At 32.8% G+C, this 23,159-nt stretch overlaps 1 protein-coding gene across 2 annotated transcripts; it reads left to right on the top strand.

Annotated features, from left to right (window-relative positions):
* The first annotated feature begins 16 nt into the window (after window positions 1–16).
* LOC145291297 (uncharacterized) lies at window positions 17–22,127 on the top strand. 2 transcript variants are annotated; one of them, XR_013869377.1, is made up of 2 exons: window positions 17–3,659; window positions 16,823–16,958. XR_013869377.1 is itself a non-coding variant. In XM_080136975.1 (2 exons), the coding sequence occupies exon 2, from the start codon at window positions 17,693–17,695 to the stop codon at window positions 21,035–21,037; it is 3,345 nt and encodes a 1,114-aa protein (XP_079993101.1). In that variant the 5' UTR covers window positions 11,063–11,241; window positions 16,823–17,692; the 3' UTR covers window positions 21,038–22,127. The 2 variants fall into 2 exon arrangements, 1 of the variants encoding a protein (XP_079993101.1); XM_080136975.1 differs by lacking the exon at window positions 17–3,659 and adding an exon at window positions 11,063–11,241 and having other exon boundaries at window positions 16,823–22,127.
* Window positions 22,128–23,159: the final 1,032 nt, after the last annotated feature.

Raw genomic sequence — 23,159 nt, 5'->3', positions numbered from 1 at the left:
GACCACACAGCTCCTTTGGTTTGTGAAATGCTTGATAAAGCTTTTAATAGAAAAATAAACCGAGGTAATAATATGGAATCTAAAGAAGAAGAAATTCTGTTTTCTTGTAATACGTGCAAAAAACATTTTTAACAGAAGATTGTGTGAAAGCTCACATTATGACACATGATAAAGAGACTCCTTTGGTTTGTGAAGAGTTTGAAACTTTTAGAGGAGTAGACCAAGAAAATCATTTAGACACTCACATCGGGGATACTGTCATTTCTTGTAATACATATGAAAAAACATTTTTAACCGAAGATAATATAAAGACTCACATTATAACACAAGTTGAAGAGACTCCTTTGATCTGTGCGGTGTTTGATGACGCTTTTAGAGGAATAGACCAAGAAAATAATATAGAAACTCACATGGAGGATACTCTATTTTCTTGTAATACATGTCAAAAAACATTTTTAACAGAAGATAGTGTGAAAGCTCACATTAAGACACATGATAAAGAGACTCCTTTGGTTTGCGAAGAGTTTGATGAAACCGTTACAGGAGTAGATCAAGAAAATCACATACACACTCAAACAGTAGACACTTTATTTTCTTGTAATATGTGTGAAAAAACATTTTTAACAGAAGATAGTGTGAAAACTCACCTTGCAACACATGAAAAAACTCCTTTGGTATTTGAAGTATTTGATGAAACCTTTAGTGAAGTCAACCAAGAAAATAATATAGAAACTCACATGGGGGATACTCTATTTTCTTGTAATATATGTAAGAAAACATTTTCAACAGAAAATAGTGTGAAAACTCATGTTGCAACACATGATGAAGAGACTCATTTGGTTTGTGAAATATTTGATAAAACCTTTAAAGGAGTAGACCAAGAAAATCACATTGAAACTCAGAAAGGAGAAACTCTTTTTTCTTGTAATATGTGTGAAAAAACATTTTCAACAGAAGATAGTGTGAAAACTCACATTACGACACATGTTGAAGATACTCCTTTGGTTTGTAAAGTGTTTGATGAAACGTTTAGAAACATAGATGAAGAAAATCACATGGAAATTAATGAAGAAGAAACTTTATTTTCTTGTGATTTATGTAAAACAATATTTTCAACAAAAGACGGTTTAAGAAATCACATTATGACACATGAAGAAACATCTATGGTTGATAAAAGTTTTTCTAAAGAAATAGGCACAGGCACTGATTCAGTAGAAAGTTCATTTTCTTGTAATATTTGTAAAAAAACATTTTTAACAAAAGATGTTTTGAATAGTCATATTACAACACACAACACAGATTCTTTGACTTGTAAAAAGTTTGATGAAACTCTTAAAAACATAGATCAAGAAAATCACATAGAAACTTATGAAGGCAAAACTTTATTTCCTTGTGATATATGTAAAACATCATTTTCAACAAAAAATGGTTTGGAAAATCACATTATAACACATGAAGAAACATCTATGGTTGATAAAACTTCTAGAAAAAAAGAGACAGAAACTGATTTAACAGAAACTCCATTTTCCTGTAATATTTGTAAAAAAACATTTTCAACAGAAGATGTTTTGAAAACTCACATTACAATACATGATCAAAAGACAGCTTTGGTTTCTAAAGTGTTTGATAAAACTTCTAAAAAAGTAGAGGTGGAAACTCATACAGAAGAAACTTCAATTTCATGTAATATTTGTAAAAATATTTTTTTGACAAATGATAGTTTAAATATTCATATTAAAACACATGATACAGAGAGTCTTTTGTTTTGTAAAGTGTTTGATGAAACTTGTAAAAGCATAAACCAAGAAAATCACGTAGAAAATAATGAAATAGAAACTTTATTTCTTTGTGATACATGTAAAACATCATTTTCAACAAAAAATGGTTTAAAAAATCACATTATGACTCATGAAGACACACCTGTGGTTGATAAAAAATTTTCTCAAAAAAAGGACTCAGAAACTGATTCAGCAGAAAGTCTATTTTCTTGTAATATTTGTCAAAAAACATTTTCAGTGGAAGATGGTTTGAAAAATCACATTATCACACATGAAGAGACATCTGTGGTGTGTGATGTGCTTGATAAAACATCTTCTAGAAAAATAGATATAAAAACTCATACAACAAAAACTACATTTTCTTCTAATATGTCTGACAGAGCATTTCCAGCAGCGGATTTGAAATCTCGTTTTAAGAGCCAAGTAGGAGAGAATCCTTTTGTTTGTGAAGTATGTGGCAAAGAATTTTCTCGAAAGGCTAAATTGAAATCTCACATGCGAACACATAACGGAAAAAATTCTTACTGTTGTAGCATGTGTGAGAAAAATTCCTCTCATAATGCAACTGAAGAGGCAAGATCTCACTCGCAAATGCATACTGGGGAAAATGCTGGTACATCGGTGGGGCACCTCATTCCCAATAAAAACAAAAAGGTAAGAAAATTGCAAAAAAGAAGGGAAAACGCATACCGTTATAAAATCTATGAGAAAAACTTCTCTCATAATTCGGCTGAAGCAAGGTTTTCTTGCCAAGTGTGTGATGAAACATTTTTCGAAAAGGGTGATTTGGAAGTACATGTAAAAAGTCACACTGAGGCAATTGAAATACATGACATATGTTTTTCTATAAAAAAAGAGTTAAATACTTTAGATGCCTACAACGAGGAGATTGAAAAAATGATATTCCGTTGTGAAGTATGTAATGACGCTTTCTTAATGAAAGACGATTTGGAAGCACATCTAAAAAGTCACGCTAAGGTGACTCCATTTAAACTTGAAATGTTCGACAAAGATTTATCTATAAAGAAAGAGTTAGATTTATATTGTTTGGAAACACAGACGATGAAGTCTCTACATACATGTACAATCTGTGATAAGACCTTTTCTAAAGACGAACAGTTAAAACGTCACATGAGAATTCATACTGGAGAGAGGCCGTTTTCTTGTACGTTATGTGGCAAAGGCTTTTCTTATAATTGCACTCTAAAAAACCATATGAGAATTCATACCAATGAATTGCCATTCCTTTGTGCTGTCTGTAACAAAGCTTTTTCGAGAAAAGATAAATTACAAGTCCATATAAGAACTCATACTGGAGAGACTCCATATTCATGTGGAATTTGTGGCAAAAGTTTTTCACATCGATCTTCTTTGAACGCTCATGTCGTAATTCATACTGGAGAGAGTGCGTTTGTTTGTGAAGTGTGTGCTAAAGCTTTTTCTCGAAAAGAAAAGTTAAAACTCCATATGAGAACTCATACAGGCGAGACTCCATATCCATGTACGATATGCAACAAAGCTTTTTCTTATAATTGTACTCTAAAGAACCACATGAAAATTCATACTGGCGAATTACCATTTCCTTGTGCTGTCTGTGGAAAGGCATTTTCGAGAAAGGATAAATTGCAAAGTCATGGCAGAATACATACTGGAGAAACTCCATATCCTTGTAAACTTTGTAACAGAGCTTTTTCGCATAATGTTTCTCTGAAAACACATATGCGAATTCATGCTGAAGAGATTTCCGTTTGCATGTAAAAAAATGCCTTGTAAAATTTTTGCAAAAACTATACAAATTTATGCAGGTGAAAATACATTTTCCGTTTGCATATAAAAATGGTTCGTAAAATTATTTTGGAAAAGTTATGGAAACTTATACAGGTAAAAATACATTTTCTTTTTGTGACCAAACATCTTCGATAAATGAAGCCTTAAAATCTTTAAGGTCCATATTAAAAGTTGGGATAGGAGTGCTTGATCTCTGAGAATTAACTGAGCTAAAATGAAATAAAAACAAAAAGATAGAAAAACTCCCTTTATCTCTGGAATATGCAGCAAAGCCTTTTCTGGAAAGTATAAATTGTGATAAAGCCTTTGCTAAAAATTATACTTGAAAACTTTGTATGCACTACATACTAAAGAGACTTCATATTTTTGTTTGTAAAATATGTTTTATTTATGATCACAAACTTTGAAAACCCACATTAAAATGCATAGTGAAGAGATACCGTTTTGTTGTGATATATGTAGCAAAACCTTTTCTCATATAAATTCTCTGAAAGCTCATATCAAAGGTCCTGTTTTATCAACTGTTTTTTGAAAAACAGGACAGAATCAAATTACATTACTTCTAAAATAGACCAATATCTTATTGAGTAAATTTTAGAGTACAAAAAAAATGCTCTCAACTTGGTTGAGGCCCTGTTAAATTAGACTGTTGCCATTTTTCCTTGTTTAGTTTCTCTATCATTCCCTTCAAATTTGCTACCTTTGTTGTATGCAAGGTATTAAATATCTTACCTTTTTATTTTTGCAACTACAGGTTTTTGCTTTTACTCTATTTCCTTCTATGGCCATATTTTTTAACCTATCGTTGGATTCATCAAAGTTCTTTAGTTTACTTGCTCACACAAAATGCAATTTTTTTCCTTTATGTGATATAAAAAATAATGTGATACGTGTTTATATTCTGTTCTCATGAGAAGTAAGTGCAAGCATTTCTGAATCATGTGGTATCAAGACTTACAATAAAATATAAATAAGGAAGAAGTTAAATTTATCAATTAACTAGTAGAGATATCCAATGTTGTCTGAGATTGAATGAGGATCAATAAATGTTCCAACCTATCATAGTTTTATTATCATTTGAAATCAGTGAAATCGCTAGTTTTTTAATCAAATCGATTGATTGCTTCCTCTAGTTAGAGATCCCTCCCTTCCTGCAATGTACCAGGAAGAAGCTTCATATACGTCCGTGTAGTAACTTAGTTCACAATACACTGTAGTCTACATTGCACTGTAGATTTTATAAAATTATCTGTAAATAATGGTTTCACTTAAATTTAAAATGCAAAAGTCAAGTATCATGGTTCAATTCTGCTTTAAACAGAATGATTTATTTTGAACACACCCCTGTCTTATCAAAGAACCAATTGTTGATTTTATGAAATTATTTTTACATAATTATTTGAATTAAACTTAAATGTACAAAAGTCAAATATCCTAATTCAGTTATGCTCTAAAAAGAAAAATTAGTTTCGAACATGCCTCTGTCTTATAAAGTGTCTACAGTTAATTTTATAGGCTAGTCCTTTCTGCTTGTACGATGATAAAATTTCTCAAATGCACTTGTGATATTAGGTTGTATAAAAGTGTTAACTTTGGTCAAAATCGAACTTCCTTTTTTTATCGGATTTTTCCGATTACTGACTTTCGATACTTATCAGATGCATTACAATACAAAACCTATGTAAGAACACTCCCAGACACATTAAGTAACTTTGGAAATTTTAAAAAATTGGTCCAGTCATTTCTGAATCAATAGGAAACAAACTCAAACACACACAATGTTTCTTTTATATAATTAAAGGATTAGAAACAAAGGAAATACTTATGTTTGATCATTTATATTATTTCTATTAATCAGACTATCTTCATCTTAATTGTTATATATACATTATTTTAGGTGGTGTAACCTCTTCAGCACATCTTTTTGGTTTGGGAATCAATGGATATATGTTTGAGAATCGAAACAAGGAAAAGAATATGCTATTGTCATATTTTTATACCAGGCTTGGGAGTCTTATGTGGAATTTCAAACTGAACTTTTTATTTAATAAAATAACATACATTTTAGGTTTATTATCAAAACTAGCATAGGTGCCCGGCATTGCCTGGGTGTTTGGAGGTGTATGCTGAGCAAAAAAAAAAAAAAAGTCAATTTTTTTAACTTTGACCCCTATTATGACCCATTAACATTTATTGTTTTGAGCTCAAATCAAGTTATTAAGTTAGATCCATGTCCAAGGAATCTATATCTAAAATTTCAACTATTTAGACCCAAAATTGTTGGAGGAGTTTGGTAGAGTTCTCAAAGGTCAAATCGTTGAACTTTGACCCCTTAACAGCCAAATTTCTGGCCGAAAACCGATCACATAGATTTTCCCAAATCTCAATACCCTGTATATCAAATTTCGAGTCTGTAGACTAAAAATTGACAGAGTTATTGCACAGGGAAATGTACACACACACACACAGACAGACACACAGACACGTTCACTTTGATAGATATATAGATAACACAACTTTTACATCAAATATCGAAAAGAATCAGTATTTCCTTTTTTTGGTAAATGTTATTTTTAACTACAATACAACACTTATCATTCTAATTTGTTTTTTTAGGGGTTTTGGAGTCCCTGACAATGAATCTGATATTCAAATTCATAAATTTACTGTTTGCATGGTATTAATCCCTGGACCCTGGGACTATTGGATGGAGACTTCGAATTAACTCACACCATTCACTTTCTATGACTTTCTGGTTTAGATAAATAAATATACTTCATTTATAGTATAACAGAGCGTGGGTGCGCATGTGAAATGATGTTACTGGTAAAGGAAAAGACTATAAAAAGGAGAAAGAGCACGTTAGAGAGGATAATTACATTAGAGACGTGGATGATGTTTGAGATCATGTTAGAAGTGAAAGTGATGTCACAGCCTTAACAAGAAGTCACGTATGGTGGGAGAATGAGGAAATAAATGTTGCTGTTACAACCGGAAAAAGTGAGTCAAAGGTCTTTCCTATTCTATTCAAACCCGTGGCGCAGTAGTTAGAATACTTGGAAAAATCAATAGTAAAAAGTGATATTCTCCTGAAGGTTCAATCCTCAGTGTGGGCAACTAAAAAGTACAATTTTTTATTTTACATAGGCATCACCACTTATCAAGGCCCAGAGGCCACTCGAGATTAAGGGTTAACGAGTGTACAGTAGTAAAATTGGACAATATAGTAATCGTTATTAATGGAAATTCAGTAAATTTGTTAACTTAAGTGGAATGGCTTATCAAGAACTTGTTTACGTTGAACTTGAAGATTGTATTGTAGTCAGCTGGAAAGCAGGAAAACAGAAGACAGTTCCACAGGCGTACAGTTCTAAGGAAGAAGATTTGTTCATGGAATCTACATTTAGGTTTAGGCACAGATAAAGAATGGGGGAAATTATTGATAGTGTTTTCAGCTAGACAAATGTTTCTTGTGAAAGTTTGGTGAGGGGGTACCATAGATTGGAGCACAGTCGAGCACTTGCCAACCTCTATCCAGTCAAGGCTGATCGAACAAAAGCATGCTACCCCCGTGAAGTAAATAAAGGGTTCCACTCGAAATTCTGTCTAAATTTCAGAGTTCAACAGAAATATTCCCAAGTTCGACAAGATACACCTGGAGAAGGCCGGAGGTTACATCAACCAAAATGTTGTAAAAATTACACTCAAGATGAGAACAGTAGTCCGATAAATCCAAATAATACAAATAACTAATCCTCATCTCAAAAATTCAAAAATGTGATTGATTGGCAAACAAAAAGGAATAGGCAGAGTACACATAACAAAGGCAGTAGTTTTTATGGTGTACATATCTAAGTTTTAATCTCATGTAAATCAAAAGGATTTTTTAAAATGGACACATGTAGGAAATCAAAAGGTTAATGTAGTTTGCTTGCAGCATTGTTTAGTGTGTATATATAAAGGTCATTTACAATACAAAAGTGCAATGGATAGACACAAACTGAAACAAATTAAGGCATAACAATGGAATGAGTGATTCACCTTTTCTCTTTTTTTAAGCATTTTTGTACTCTTATTACATTATATTATTTTATTATTGGAATCCTTTGAGATGAGTAATTTGTGTATTTATTTGTGGACTGGTATCCTCACTTTCATAGTTGTGGTTTCACAACATTTCGGCCAACTCATCCTCTGTATGGACCTGACAATGGAAGACCAGATAAGAACGAAAACTTGGATTTATAAGACCAAAAAATTCAATCTTGATTCAACGCCTCTATCAAAGAAAAGGAGAGTCCATCATGACACTGTGAGACGAAAACACATGCTTCAAAACCGAGAGACTTATCATCGCACATCCAGCGGTTAAAAATATCATAAAGTCAATCGTAACTTGTAAATCTGTTAAACGTTCCACTTAGTTGTATCATTTTTATGTGGTTATTTCACATTCAAAACTCATTTTTATACATGTAACAGTTAGATTGGTAAATTAGATAATAACACGAGATATGTCAAAAGTGTGGATGGACCTTCATGTGTTTTAGACTAACTTTAGAACAATGTTAGCTACTTAAATTTTCTTTACCGTTCTCCCTCAACCCAGGACTGTACTCTAATCAATCACGTCTGTAACAGCATAGATGTAGCACTTTCCCTAGACACTAGTGCCTAAGTACATATATTTGATGACTTTAATGTCCACCATAGTAATTGGCTTGGCTTTTTTAACTACACAGACACAGCTGATAGCATCACACATAACTTTTCTATATCCCATTCCTGGACACAGACAGTTACTTCCCCACCTGTCTCTCAGACCATCAGGGCCAGCAAGCCTCACTTCTTGACCTATTTCTGACTACAATTCCTGAGAATTATGTAACAAATGCCCATTGCTCTCAGGAATGCTAATCATACTATGATAATGATAAACATCATCTTAAACTCTCAACACCAAGTTGATGAGCCATTGTTCAAAACATCAATGTACTACAATAAGGATGGCTGGGATGTCATCAGAGATCACATCAGAGATGCTCCGTGGGGAAATATCTTTTCTCTTCCTGTGGAACAGTGCACAAATGAGACCACTGAATGGTTCAAAGTGGCAACTGAAGCATATGTTTCTACTCAGAAGTTCTATAGCAAACCTCACTCTCCTCAATGGTTTATTTCTACTTGCACAGCTGTCATTACTCAAAAGCACCATGCATACTGCAGATTTATTTGCATAAGTCCAGAACAAATAGATAAAAGTTTATAAGAAATAGCTACAGCTAAGAGAGAATATACCGAGACCACCAGAAAACGCAATGAAGCACAAAAATTAGAAACTTGTGATTTCTGGAAAATCTATAACAGTGCAGGAAATAATAGGTAATCAACAATCCCCCCCCCCCTATCCAACAATCTTGAAGTTGTCTGCATGGCAATCGGTAAGGCTAACTTGCTTGCTCATTAGCTAGCTTCCAACTCTACTTTGGACCTAGCAGACCACTATCACCCAGATTTTCCTTTGTGGATTTTGGATTATTATGGGGTATGATCCCGCATAGTCAGGAGATTCTATTTATAAACGATGCTGCTAAGAACTGACAAATCGAATTAATTCACGTTCTGCTACCAACCAATCAGAAACCAGAATTGCTCCATAAAAATTAAACCTTTCTGTAGCAATTTCGCATATGTTTTCTCCGTCCGAACACGAGAAGAATCTTTTGCTTTGTGAATTCCAACTCCAGTTCTGTCTACTGCAAGCCAGTCAACTCCAAGGATTTGTGTAGAACAATGAACCATCGGAAACTGTTCTGTCTACTGCAAACCAGTCACCACTCAGGACTTGTGTAGAACAATGAATCATCGGAAACTGTTCTGAAAATAAACATGGCTTACACTTCTTTGACAGAGTATGGCAAATGGGCACAGGAAAATCAGATCATATGGTATTACTGGATGAATACTTAACATAATTAAATCCCTCTTAAATAAGAGAAAACTCCAGGGTGTCCTCGATGGTTGTATGCCAAAACAATATGATATCAATGCGGGTATGCCTCAGGTCGATCCTTTGACCTTTATTACTCCTGATAGTCATAAATGACCTCCCTGATAGAATAATCTCTGCGATGGATATATTTGCTGATGACACCACACTCTATAACAGACACAAGGGAAAAAATAAATGAACACATATCCAAGGCAATGGCAGAAACCCCAGAAGAAAACCTCCAGTCTGTAGTGGAATGGGGACAATCACGTTAAATGCTGCTAAGACTAAGCTTCTTTCCTTTAATAATTACAAGAAACCTGCACTAATAGCCATGGTTAATGATACATTACCTGAAAGTACTTTGTTGAAACTCCTCGGCTTAACATTCACAGGGAACATGAGTTGGAATAGATACATCGAGGGTATTGCCAAGCTGCTGCAAAGAAGATGGGCTCTCTCTACTGTGCCAGAAAATTACTTATGCCTGAGAGTAGGCTCTCATTCGCCCATATATGGAGTATTGTTGCCACATTTGATCTAGTGCATCCGCTAGTAGTCTCTCACTCTTAGACAGGGTTCAAAAGAGAGTTGCCAATCTAAGAGGTCTTGCACTGTCAGCTAGGCTTCAACTTCTGTCTCATCGACAAAATATTGCATCCTTCTGCCTGTTTTATAAGTATTTTAATGGTAGGTGCTTGGAAGAACTACAAGCACTTGTACCCCCCCCCTGACAAACTTGGCAAGCAGCAAAATCCCAACCCTGCTCCCTGCACAGTAGAGATCCCAAGATGCCAGAAAGCCTTCTACTCTAATAGTTTCTTCCCTAGAACTGCTAGACTTTGGAATTCCCTTCCGGATTCCTGCATTCTTAACTGTACTGACATGCAAAAGTTCAAGTGTAATGTAAACAAACATCTTGCTGCTCAACTCCCTACTTAATTGCAAATTATGTGTCAGATAGTAGCCCCCGCCCCTATCAAAACGGCACTATGCTTTGTTTGGGGTGAAAATGTCATTAAAAAATAAAAAAAGATCGTAGAAAAATAATTACAACTGTGGATGATGTTTTGGTAAATATATATCTAGCACATCTTTTACTGGTTCATTTTTCGTAATTTTTGGAATTTATACAAATTTCGACATAACACGTAAGTACGTAATAATGTTTTCAAAGACTACAATCTACACAAGCAAGCACCAATATTTTTGTTAATCATATTCATACATATTTCGATTTTTACATTATAAAATATACATTACAGCCGGTAAAATATCTCTTGATGACTCCTATTTCGTATACACCGGTTATAAAATAAGTGTCCTTTTATATAATATCAAGGTGGATGATTTTCGAATACTTTTCTTGACAAACGTGCTCTAAATGTCTACAAAACAAAAGCAGCCCAGAACTTCTCTGTTTCGAAACGACCTCCATTTTTAAGGAGTCTTCACGGTCCATTTTTTATGAGGAATTATTTTTCAAGTTTCACCGCCAACTTCCTTTTTTTTTTTTTTCGATGTCGCAAGCAATTTGATGTTTTTTTTTTTTTTAAACTATGTATTCACTTGATCTTTCTAAACAAGTTTGTTTACATTTGATGCAAAATGTTCCAAACAACACATTTAAAAAAAGGGGGAAGAATATCATTTGATAAAACAAGGAAAACAATGTTTGCAAAGGTGAAACATTTTTCTTTCTTTCTCGTTTGTTTTGATTATGGAATATTTTTTTAAAAATGACATTCCTAAATATTTGGTTCCCTTCCTTATTACCATGTAACCATTCCCACAAAAAACAATTCTTCGATACATTCGGTGCAGACTTTCGCGAGAAGTAAAACTATGGTTAAAGCTGCAATCTGGTGACACATAAAATCACGCATTTAAAAATAAATAATCTTTTGAAGGAGGTGTGTAAAGTGGTAAAATCTATTCTCGCGAACCAGGGACGATAACTCAATTTGATAAATTGTGAGTTATTATGGCGTTTTTCGTGTTATCACCCGGATTTTAAGTGGTGGTTGTTGGTGACTGGTTGGGGTAAATGAAGTAAACAACACCTTCATTAACGTAAACATTAACCGTTAGCCCATGTGGCAATACAAAACAAAATAAAAGAAAGGGGGAAAATAAGATGCTAGTTCAGAGGGATGGTTATTTAAAGTTTTAGAGTTTCTATAAAACTGCATTAGTGCATTTGCATTGCATTGCTGCTGCAATTGCATTACCGTATTTAGGGTTTGGATTAAAAAATAACATTTTTTTTTCTTCTAAAAAATGGGTTTAATTTGTTTTCGTTTTTCTGTCCCCCTCCCCAAAAACATCGCCAAATAAAAAGTAAAATTCTCATTTTTTAAGGTGAATTAGCATCCGTACAATTTATCCATTAAAGATGTAAAATGGTAATTTACTAAATAGTGTACCTATTTACTATGCCTCCCCACGGGACAGAGTTAGACACCAGGGTCGTTTTTTAACGTGGAGAAAAGGTACAAAAATAAAAATTGTCTCAGTCGTGAAGGATTTCTCCTCCACCGAAAGAGAACAAGAAATGGAAGTGCAGCATCCGAAGAACAGATACTACACTTTGATCTTGACCAGAGTGTAGCTGAAATCATTAATCCTTATGTGAAGGCAACGGAAACGATGTTTTGTATTGTAAACGAGTGACGTCAGTTACAGCGATTATAAGTAAGCATCTATTTCACAATTAATGAATAATAGTGAAGTAAGTGCCTCCGCCTCCCCCTTACGATAAGTGCATAAAAAAAAAAAATTGTTTGTTTTCAACAAATCACCATAAAGTTTATGATCGTTATTATGTTCGTTTCAAATGAACATAGTAACAATCGTGATGCGTGCGTGTGTTAACGTAGAACGATGTTAGAGTTAGGGTTAGGGTTCTATATTATTCTTGTTGACGGACGATATACGCATATCAGCAATTGGGAAATTTAATCCATTTCCGAATATGAATCACCCCCCTCCCCTCCTTTGCTGTTTTAGTTTAATTGTTTAACATTTTAATGAGATTTTTTGTATTTATACCGATGATCGCACTTCCATTCGCAAGCATTCTGCATAAATTCCCCAATACTCTTTCTTTTTTGTAAAGAAGGTTAAAATGACATCCAACACGAGTCACGTTAACATCCAAAGAAAAAACGCATGAAAGGATGTGGTCTGGTCTACGGATTTTTTTTTTTCGCATTTGCTTTAGATCCATCACAGAATTGAATTTAGGTAAAATAAATAAATAAATAAAATAAAAAATAAAAACAATTCATTTTTCGAGCAGTTTCTATGTTTTTCTTTAGTATAAAGCTTAACTGTGAAATTCTCTCATCTTTCCCATTTTTAAGGTTATAAGTATATACATTGAATCCCAACCCCAACCCTAATGTTTGTTTGATGTGTGTGATCATCAGCATATTGAATTACTTCGATTATTCTGAGTCTTGAAGGTGCTTGATTAGCTAACATTTCTTCCGAGTTAAAAGTGCTAGATTATATTGAAGTGGCTTGCTCCTATAATGCCATTATTAATATATAAGATTTGGCAACCATTATAATAATTGTTGCCAAATCTTATCAGTTAATTTTAAATTATGTTTAATGAAAAAAAGATTATGATATGCTGAATGCATTAGCATCAAAATCAATTAAGTATTATGTATGAAATTGAAAAAAAAAGCATTTTTTTTTAATTAGTGAATAAGTCGACATACTAGCATTTCCAATATAGCTGTTTGTTTTGCTAGTAAATATAAAATAGGATTGGATGTACGAGATACTTTCAATAAGTTTCCAGACTTTTTGTACCGACATTTAAAATCGTCATAAACTCTTGAAAATTCAGTATGTTATTGCTATACATCTTATGAGGTGATTGACTAATTTTTTTGATTTCAGGTTCAAATGAACAGCTACAGCAGAAACTGGAATACACCCTACTTAAGCCTGATTATCATAACTGGTGAATTTAAAAAATACAATCTGGACGTAAGGACTCTTTAGAAGATATGCAATAAAATTCTGTTTTAAACTTTGAAAAATGTCACAGAAACATGGAATGCTTCAGACTGCTTTTAGACCATCATGCATGAACTGAGCATCATTTTTTGAGTGGCATGAGAGATTCAAGGAAAGCAGGGATTATAAGAGGTGTGGGAGGAGTAAGTAGTCAGAACATCATAGTTGATTGGCCAAATAAAGAATTTCATGGATAAGGACCGTCATGTGTGTATAAAGACAATAAGTGCACAGTTTGATGTCAGTGTGAGAAGTGTACACACAATTATTCGCAAGGAATTGAAGATGCGGAAGATTTGTGGAAGTTTGTTGCAAGGGTGCTAAGTCCACAACTTTATCCTTGTTACTGACTATTTGACCAAGATGGGTATCAAGACAGTTCCTCATCCTCCCTACAGTCCAGACTTTGCTTCCTGTGACTTTTGCTTATTCCCTAAGCTCAAGGAAAACCTTAAAGGCTGTCGTTATGAGACAATTGAGGAGATGAAAGAGGCTGTGACAAGCGTCATTGACATGCTCACACAAGAGAAATTCGATGGAGTCTTCCACAAGTTGTTAGAATGGTACAACAAGTGCATTGCAGCCAGAGGATATTACTTTAAAGGGGACCAGAGTTTCATATGTATACAATCAATAAAAGTTCCTATTTGAAAAAAGTCTGGAAACTTATTGAAGGCACCGTGTAGAATATGTCAGACAAAAAGAAGTAAAGTATCTCAGTGAGAAACTTTTTACAAAGGAGTCGCTGCTTATCAAGTCCAACAGGCAAGTCAAGGATAATAGTAATTTGAATTTGACAGGTAGACAATGAAACACTGGAAGGATTAGTAACGATGGTTGTTACTGGTCAGAAAGTGATATTTCAGAGGACCACTCAACAACTTTTCAATATTCCAACATAGTCTATGTTTCATTTCTATTTTTATATCGACTCACAAAACAGTCATATTGGAAATATGCCAGTATATCAGTTAATTTACTAATTGAAAAAGTGTTGATTTTTTTCTTCTCATCATTTCATACGTAATACTAACTTGATTTTAACATTGAATATATTATGATTTTTAAAAAAATTGAGCTATTGTACATCACCTTTCTGATAAAATTATCATGTCTTTTCTTGATGTTATCATAATTTTTGACACTGCTTGATTTTATTATTTTTAAATTAATATTTGCAAAATAGTAATGAAAAGGAAAAGAAATTTGCAAAAATAAGAAAAATTTGTATTTGCCAAAACAAACAAATTAAGGTCCTTGTTAGGAATGATGATAATAAAATAGAAAAATTGAATTTCAACTAAAAGCAATGTTATATACTTAATTGTCATTTCGAAATTAGTAACAGATCCAAAAATTACAAAAAATGATTTGGTAGAAAATTATTTATTAATGAAAATAGCTTTTGAAGAAAAAATTTTAAGTTATACTTAAATAATAAAACTTCAAAACCATGAGTTACTTCCCTTGTTTAAGTGACATTTTGAAATAATAATGGTGGATCATTGGGTCGTAAAAGTAAATGTTTTATGTAATGTAGTAATATGTTACTAATTCCATAGTTGGGAAATTCACAGTCCATAAGTTATCAAGTTATTGCAGCTAATGTAGACTACCATTTTTAAACATACATAAAATATGTCTTTTATGAACTGCTACTTTTATACTCATTATTTTGTTTGTGTGTATTATATAACATTTCACTCACTCTCTCTCATACGCATATCTCTTAAAACTGTTTTTCTAAAAGGGTTTCCGTAAAAGAGGTCCCCCCCCAAAAAAAAAAGATCTCACCTAGAACCTAGAACATTAAAACTCTAAAAGGTATTCCATTTTGTAACATTAAAAAAGCAAAGTTGTCGACTGTTGTTTTTCCACTTCTAATTGTATTATCATTTCTTCTTAGTTTATGTCAATATAATGGATGCTGTCATGTGATAGATGTTTCTGATTTTCGTAGTTGTTGTTATTGTTATGTGTAGAGCAGCTTTTGAAGATTGTGCGTCTGGATTGTTTCCTTGTTGATCACAACTATCCATCAATTTGCAAGATTGCTGGTTTTAACGTGTGACACTGAAAGCAACAAAGCTCTGGGTTGCATGAAAAGTCAGGGAAGGTTTAGTCCAGAGCACACAAAGGAATGGTAGTTGTACATGCATAGAAGCAACATTGTTATTCTTACCCCATGGATTTGTGGTTCCATATTTGATATGCAGAGGCAGAGATGGCTAAAGGATGACAGATCCTGATGTTGACTTCTGGACTTACACACAAGCTCTGTTAGTCATGTAACTCTGGCACTACCACACTGCCTCTACAACTGTTGGTTGCAACCATACATAAATCAGTAAGATTGCAGGTTTTTACCCCCCCCACTCCTCCACATCAAGAACAGCAAGGCTCAAAGGTTGCATGTGAAGTCATAGAAAGTTTGGCCCAGAACACACAGAAACAATATTGCCACTTTCATGCCATTGATTTGTGGTTCTGTATCTGACACATGCAGAGGTAGAAACATTCTGTATCTTTGCTACAGGCAGAGGTAGAAACTCTCAAAGGACAAGTCCTGTCAGCTGGGTTGTGGCTCTAATGTTATTTGGTGTCAAACCTGGGTGGCCCTACCAAAATCTGGAGTTCCAGCTGCATAGGTTTGATACAACTACAGCAAGGATGCGACTGACATGTTGGGCACTGCCGAAATGTGAAATGTTGCTAAAAAGTGATCTTTATCAATATCGTAGTCCCTACCAATGTCATATTTACTTTTTTGTTTTACTCATGTTCACCCCTTACAAAGCATATCGCTACTTGGATGTAAGGGGCTACTATTTGGGGCCATGTCTAGAAAAGATTAACAAGATATTTGTTTATGTTATTTATGTTACATTTAAACTTCTGCATATCAGTACAGCCAGAGAAGCAGGCAGCAGGAAGGGAATTCCAAAGTCTAGCTGTTTGAGGGAAGAAACTATTAGAATAGAAAGTTTTCTGGCATTTAGGGACATCAACAGTGAAGGGGTGAGATCTTATTGCTAATCGGGTTTGTCAGGGATATGTACGTCGACACATAATAATGAGACTCCTTTGTGAAGAGTTTGATGAAACTTTTAGAGGAGTATACCAATGTCATATTTACTATCATTTTGTCAATATTTTTGTGAACACACAAATGAATAAAGACATACACTCACACGCAGATTTTTTAATATTTTTTTATTTTTATTTTCAGATTCTCATGTGAATAGAAATGGATTCTTACATTGAAGAAATTAAATTTGATAGGAAATCTGCAAAAGAGGAAAAAAAATCAATTTCTCATATGAACTTAAAATGTGATGGAGTGAATGTTACAAGAGACATTTTTTACCTGAATTTCACTTGAAGTAAACACTTTTTTGTGTACATGCGGTAGATGAGAAAAAAAGAGGCTAAAATCAACCGGTGTACATCTGCTGCTGTGGAAGTGACATTTTGATCTGGATTTTGATATACCAGCCGGTAAAATTGCAGTATAGTTAACAGTCAAGAAATCAAAATGACTGACCACATTAGGTCTTACTTCAGTTAAATTCATTAATTCATAAATTAAAAGATATTAACAAAAAATGAAATTACCTTACCAGTAAGTCCAAATAGCCAACTCCTCTCATACAATAATCTTCATAAAACCACACTTAATTGTATAAGTTTAGCCAGATAATGCCAATACTTTAGTTGCCATGTTGTTTTTCTGGTGTTGATAAATCACATAATCATAGAAATAAAATTCTGAAATGCTAAAATCTCTGTGTTACAAGTATAATGGTCAATAGAGAATTTAATCTACTTTGTTAGCACTAAATTATTGTTTTCCTTTCTTTATGATTTCACAACTGTTAATTATGTTGCAATTTTACACACTTGTGACATATACACTAATTATTTTTTAAGTGAAAATAACTTAAATATTTTTTGTTACTTAAAAGACAGCAGAATATTGATAGATGGAACTTCAGGTGACAGCTTAGTGGTAAAACTTTTTTGTTATGTGTGGAAAAATCTAACAGGAGATTGGTTTAAAAATTCCTATTAGGACCACACAGCTCCTTTGGTTTGTGAAATGCTTGATAAAGCTTTTAATAGAAAAATAAACCGAGGTAATAATATGGAATCTAAAGAAGAAGAAATTCTGTTTTCTTGTAATACGTGCAAAAAAACATTTTTAACAGAAGATTGTGTGAAAGCTCACATTATGACACATGATAAAGAGACTCCTTTGGTTTGTGAAGAGTTTGAAACTTTTAGAGGAGTAGACCAAGAAAATCATTTAGACACTCACATCGGGGATACTGTCATTTCTTGTAATACATATGAAAAAACATTTTTAACAGAAGATAGTGTGAAAGCTCACATTAAGACACATGATAAAGAGACTCCTTTGATTTGCGAAGAGTTTGATGAAACCGTTACAGGAGTAGATCAAGAAAATCACATACACACTCAAACAGTAGACACTTTATTTTCTTGTAATATGTGTGAAAAAACATTTTTAACAGAAGATAGTGTGAAAACTCACCTTGCAACACATGAAAAAACTCCTTTGGTATTTGAAGTATTTGATGAAACCTTTAGTGAAGTCAACCAAGAAAATAATATAGAAACTCACATGGGGGATACTCTATTTTCTTGTAATATATGTAAGAAAACATTTTCAACAGAAAATAGTGTGAAAACTCATGTTGCAACACATGATGAAGAGACTCATTTGGTATTTGAAATATTTGATAAAACCTTTAAAGGAGTAGACCAAGAAAATCACATTGAAACTCAGAAAGGAGAAACTCTTTTTTCTTGTAATATGTGTGAAAAAACATTTTCAACAGAAGATAGTGTGAAAACTCACATTACGACACATGTTGAAGATACTCCTTTGGTTTGTAAAGTGTTTGATGAAACGTTTAGAAACATAGATGAAGAAAATCACATGGAAATTAATGAAGAAGAAACTTTATTTTCTTGTGATTTATGTAAAACAATATTTTCAACAAAAGACGGTTTAAGAAATCACATTATGACACATGAAGAAACATCTATGGTTGATAAAAGTTTTTCTAAAGAAATAGGCACAGGCACTGATTCAGTAGAAAGTTCATTTTCTTGTAATATTTGTAAAAAAACATTTTTAACAAAAGATGTTTTGAATAGTCATATTACAACACACAACACAGATTCTTTGACTTGTAAAAAGTTTGATGAAACTCTTAAAAACATAGATCAAGAAAATCACATAGAAACTTATGAAGGCAAAACTTTATTTCCTTGTGATATATGTAAAACATCATTTTCAACAAAAAATGGTTTGGAAAATCACATTATAACACATGAAGAAACATCTATGGTTGATAAAACTTCTAGAAAAAAAGAGACAGAAACTGATTTAACAGAAACTCCATTTTCCTGTAATATTTGTAAAAAAACATTTTCAACAGAAGATGTTTTGAAAACTCACATTACAATACATGATCAAAAGACAGCTTTGGTTTCTAAAGTGTTTGATAAAACTTCTAAAAAAGTAGAGGTGGAAACTCATACAGAAGAAACTTCAATTTCATGTAATATTTGTAAAAATATTTTTTTGACAAATGATAGTTTAAATATTCATATTAAAACACATGATACAGAGAGTCTTTTGTTTTGTAAAGTGTTTGATGAAACTTGTAAAAGCATAAACCAAGAAAATCACGTAGAAAATAATGAAATAGAAACTTTATTTCTTTGTGATACATGTAAAACATCATTTTCAACAAAAAATGGTTTAAAAAATCACATTATGACTCATGAAGACACACCTGTGGTTGATAAAAATTTTTCTCAAAAAAAGGACTCAGAAACTGATTCAGCAGAAAGTCTATTTTCTTGTAATATTTGTCAAAAAACATTTTCAGTGGAAGATGGTTTGAAAAATCACATTATCACACATGAAGAGACATCTGTGGTGTGTGATGTGCTTGATAAAACATCTTCTAGAAAAATAGATATAAAAACTCATACAACAAAAACTACATTTTCTTCTAATATGTCTGACAGAGCATTTTCAGCAGCGGATTTGAAATCTCGTTTTAAGAGCCAAGTAGGAGAGAATCCTTTTGTTTGTGAAGTATGTGGCAAAGAATTTTCTCGAAAGGCTAAATTGAAATCTCACATGCGAACACATAACGGAAAAAATTCTTACTGTTGTAGCATGTGTGAGAAAAATTCCTCTCATAATGCAACTGAAGAGGCAAGATCTCACTCGCAAATGCATACTGGCGAAAATGCTGGTACATCGGTGGGGCACCTCATTCCCAATAAAAACAAAAAGGTAAGAAAATTGCAAAAAAGAAGGGAAAACGCATACCGTTATAAAATCTATGAGAAAAACTTCTCTCATAATTCGGCTGAAGCAAGGTTTTCTTGCCAAGTGTGTGATGAAACATTTTTCGAAAAGGGTGATTTGGAAGTACATGTAAAAAGTCACACTGAGGCAATTGAAATACATGACATATGTTTTTCTATAAAAAAAGAGTTAAATACTTTAGATGCCTACAACGAGGAGATTGAAAAAATGATATTCCGTTGTGAAGTATGTAATGACGCTTTCTTAATGAAAGACGATTTGGAAGCACATCTAAAAAGTCACGCTAAGGTGACTCCATTTAAACTTGAAATGTTCGACAAAGATTTATCTATAAAGAAAGAGTTAGATTTATATTGTTTGGAAACACAGACGATGAAGTCTCTACATACATGTACAATCTGTGATAAGACCTTTTCTAAAGACGAACAGTTAAAACGTCACATGAGAATTCATACTGGAGAGAGGCCGTTTTCTTGTACGTTATGTGGCAAAGGCTTTTCTTATAATTGCACTCTAAAAAACCATATGAGAATTCATACCAATGAATTGCCATTCCTTTGTGCTGTCTGTAACAAAGCTTTTTCGAGAAAAGATAAATTACAAGTCCATATAAGAACTCATACTGGAGAGACTCCATATTCATGTGGAATTTGTGGCAAAAGTTTTTCACATCGATCTTCTTTGAACGCTCATGTCGTAATTCATACTGGAGAGAGTGCGTTTGTTTGTGAAGTGTGTGCTAAAGCTTTTTCTCGAAAAGAAAAGTTAAAACTCCATATGAGAACTCATACAGGCGAGACTCCATATCCATGTACGATATGCAACAAAGCTTTTTCTTATAATTGTACTCTAAAGAACCACATGAAAATTCATACTGGCGAATTACCATTTCCTTGTGCTGTCTGTGGAAAGGCATTTTCGAGAAAGGATAAATTGCAAAGTCATGGCAGAATACATACTGGAGAAACTCCATATCCTTGTAAACTTTGTAACAGAGCTTTTTCGCATAATGTTTCTCTGAAAACACATATGCGAATTCATGCTGAAGAGATTTCCGTTTGCATGTAAAAAAATGCCTTGTAAAACTTTTGCAAAAACTATACAAATTTATGCAGGTGAAAATACATTTTCCGTTTGCATATAAAAATGGTTCGTAAAATTATTTTGGAAAAGTTATGGAAACTTATACAGGTAAAAATACATTTTTTTTTTGTGACCAAACATCTTCGATAAATGAAGCCTTAAAATCTTTAAGGTCCATATTAAAAGTTGGGATAGGAGTGCTTGATCTCTGAGAATTAACTGAGCTAAAATGAAATAAAAACAAAAAGATAGAAAAACTCCCTTTATCTCTGGAATATGCAGCAAAGCCTTTTCTGGAAAGTATAAATTGTGATAAAGCCTTTGCTAAAAATTATACTTGAAAACTTTGTATGCACTACATACTAAAGAGACTTCATATTTTTGTTTGTAAAATATGTTTTATTTATGATGACAAACTTTGAAAACCCACATTAAAATGCATAGTGAAGAGATACCGTTTTGTTGTGATATATGTAGCAAAACCTTTTCTCATATAAATTCTCTGAAAGCTCATATCAAAGGTCCTGTTTTATCAACTGTTTTTTGAAAAACAGGACAGAATCAAATTACATTACTTCTAAAATAGACCAATATCTTATTGAGTAAATTTTAGAGTACAAAAAAAATGCTCTCAACTTGGTTGAGGCCCTGTTAAATTAGACTATTGCCATTTTTCCTTGTTTAGTTTCTCTATCATTCCCTTCAAATTTGCTACCTTTGTTGTATGCAAGGTATTAAATATCTTACCTTTTTATTTTTGCAACTACAGGTTTTTGCTTTTACTCTATTTCCTTCTATGGCCATATTTTTTAACCTATCGTTGGATTCATCAAAGTTCTTTAGTTTACTTGCTCACACAAAATGCAATTTTTTTCCTTTATGTGATATAAAAAATAATGTGATACGTGTTTATATTCTGTTCTCATGAGAAGTAAGTGCAAGCATTTCTGAATCATGTGGTATCAAGACTTACAATAAAATATAAATAAGGAAGAAGTTAAATTTATCAATTAACTAGTAGAGATATCCAATGTTGTCTGAGATTGAATGAGGATCAATAAATGTTCCAACCTATCATAGTTTTATTATCATTTGAAATCAGTGAAATCGCCAGTTTTTTAATCAAATCGATTGATTGCTTCCTCTAGTTAGAGATCCCTCCCTTCCTGCAATGTACCAGGAAGAAGCTTCATATACGTCCGTGTAGTAACTTAGTTCACAATACACTGTAGTCTACATTGCACTGTAGATTTTATAAAATTATCTGTAAATAATGGTTTCACTTAAATTTAAAATGCAAAAGTCAAGTATCATGGTTCAATTCTGCTTTAAACAGAATGATTTATTTTGAACACACCCCTGTCTTATCAAAGAACCAATTGTTGATTTTATGAAATTATTTTTACATAATTATTTGAATTAAACTTAAATGTACAAAAGTCAAATATCCTAATTCAGTTATGCTCTAAAAAGAAAAATTAGTTTCGAACATGCCTCTGTCTTATAAAGTGTCTACAGTTAATTTTATAGGCTAGTCCTTTCTGCTTGTACGATGATAAAATTTCTCAAATGCACTTGTGATATTAGGTTGTATAAAAGTGTTAACTTTGGTCAAAATCGAACTTCCTTTTTTTATCGGATTTTTCCGATTACTGACTTTCGATACTTATCAGATGCATTACAATACAAAACCTATGTAAGAACACTCCCAGACACATTAAGTAACTTTGGAAATTTTAAAAAATTGGTCCAGTCATTTCTGAATCAATAGGAAACAAACTCAAACACACACAATGTTTCTTTTATATAATTAAAGGATTAGAAACAAAGGAAATACTTATGTTTGATCATTTATATTATTTCTATTAATCAGACTATCTTCATCTTAATTGTTATATATACATTATTTTAGGTGGTGTAACCTCTTCAGCACATCTTTTTGGTTTGGGAATCAATGGATATATGTTTGAGAATCGAAACAAGGAAAAGAATATGCTATTGTCATATTTTTATACCAGGCTTGGGAGTCTTATGTGGAATTTCAAACTGAACTTTTTATTTAATAAAATAACATACATTTTAGGTTTATTATCAAAACTAGCATAGG

This window comes from Euprymna scolopes, chromosome 12, assembly GCF_053919585.1.
Source record: "Euprymna scolopes isolate OS-2025 chromosome 12, ASM5391958v1, whole genome shotgun sequence".
Taxonomy (NCBI): domain Eukaryota; kingdom Metazoa; phylum Mollusca; class Cephalopoda; order Sepiida; family Sepiolidae; genus Euprymna; species Euprymna scolopes.
This window is presented reverse-complemented; position numbering and strand designations above follow the sequence as displayed.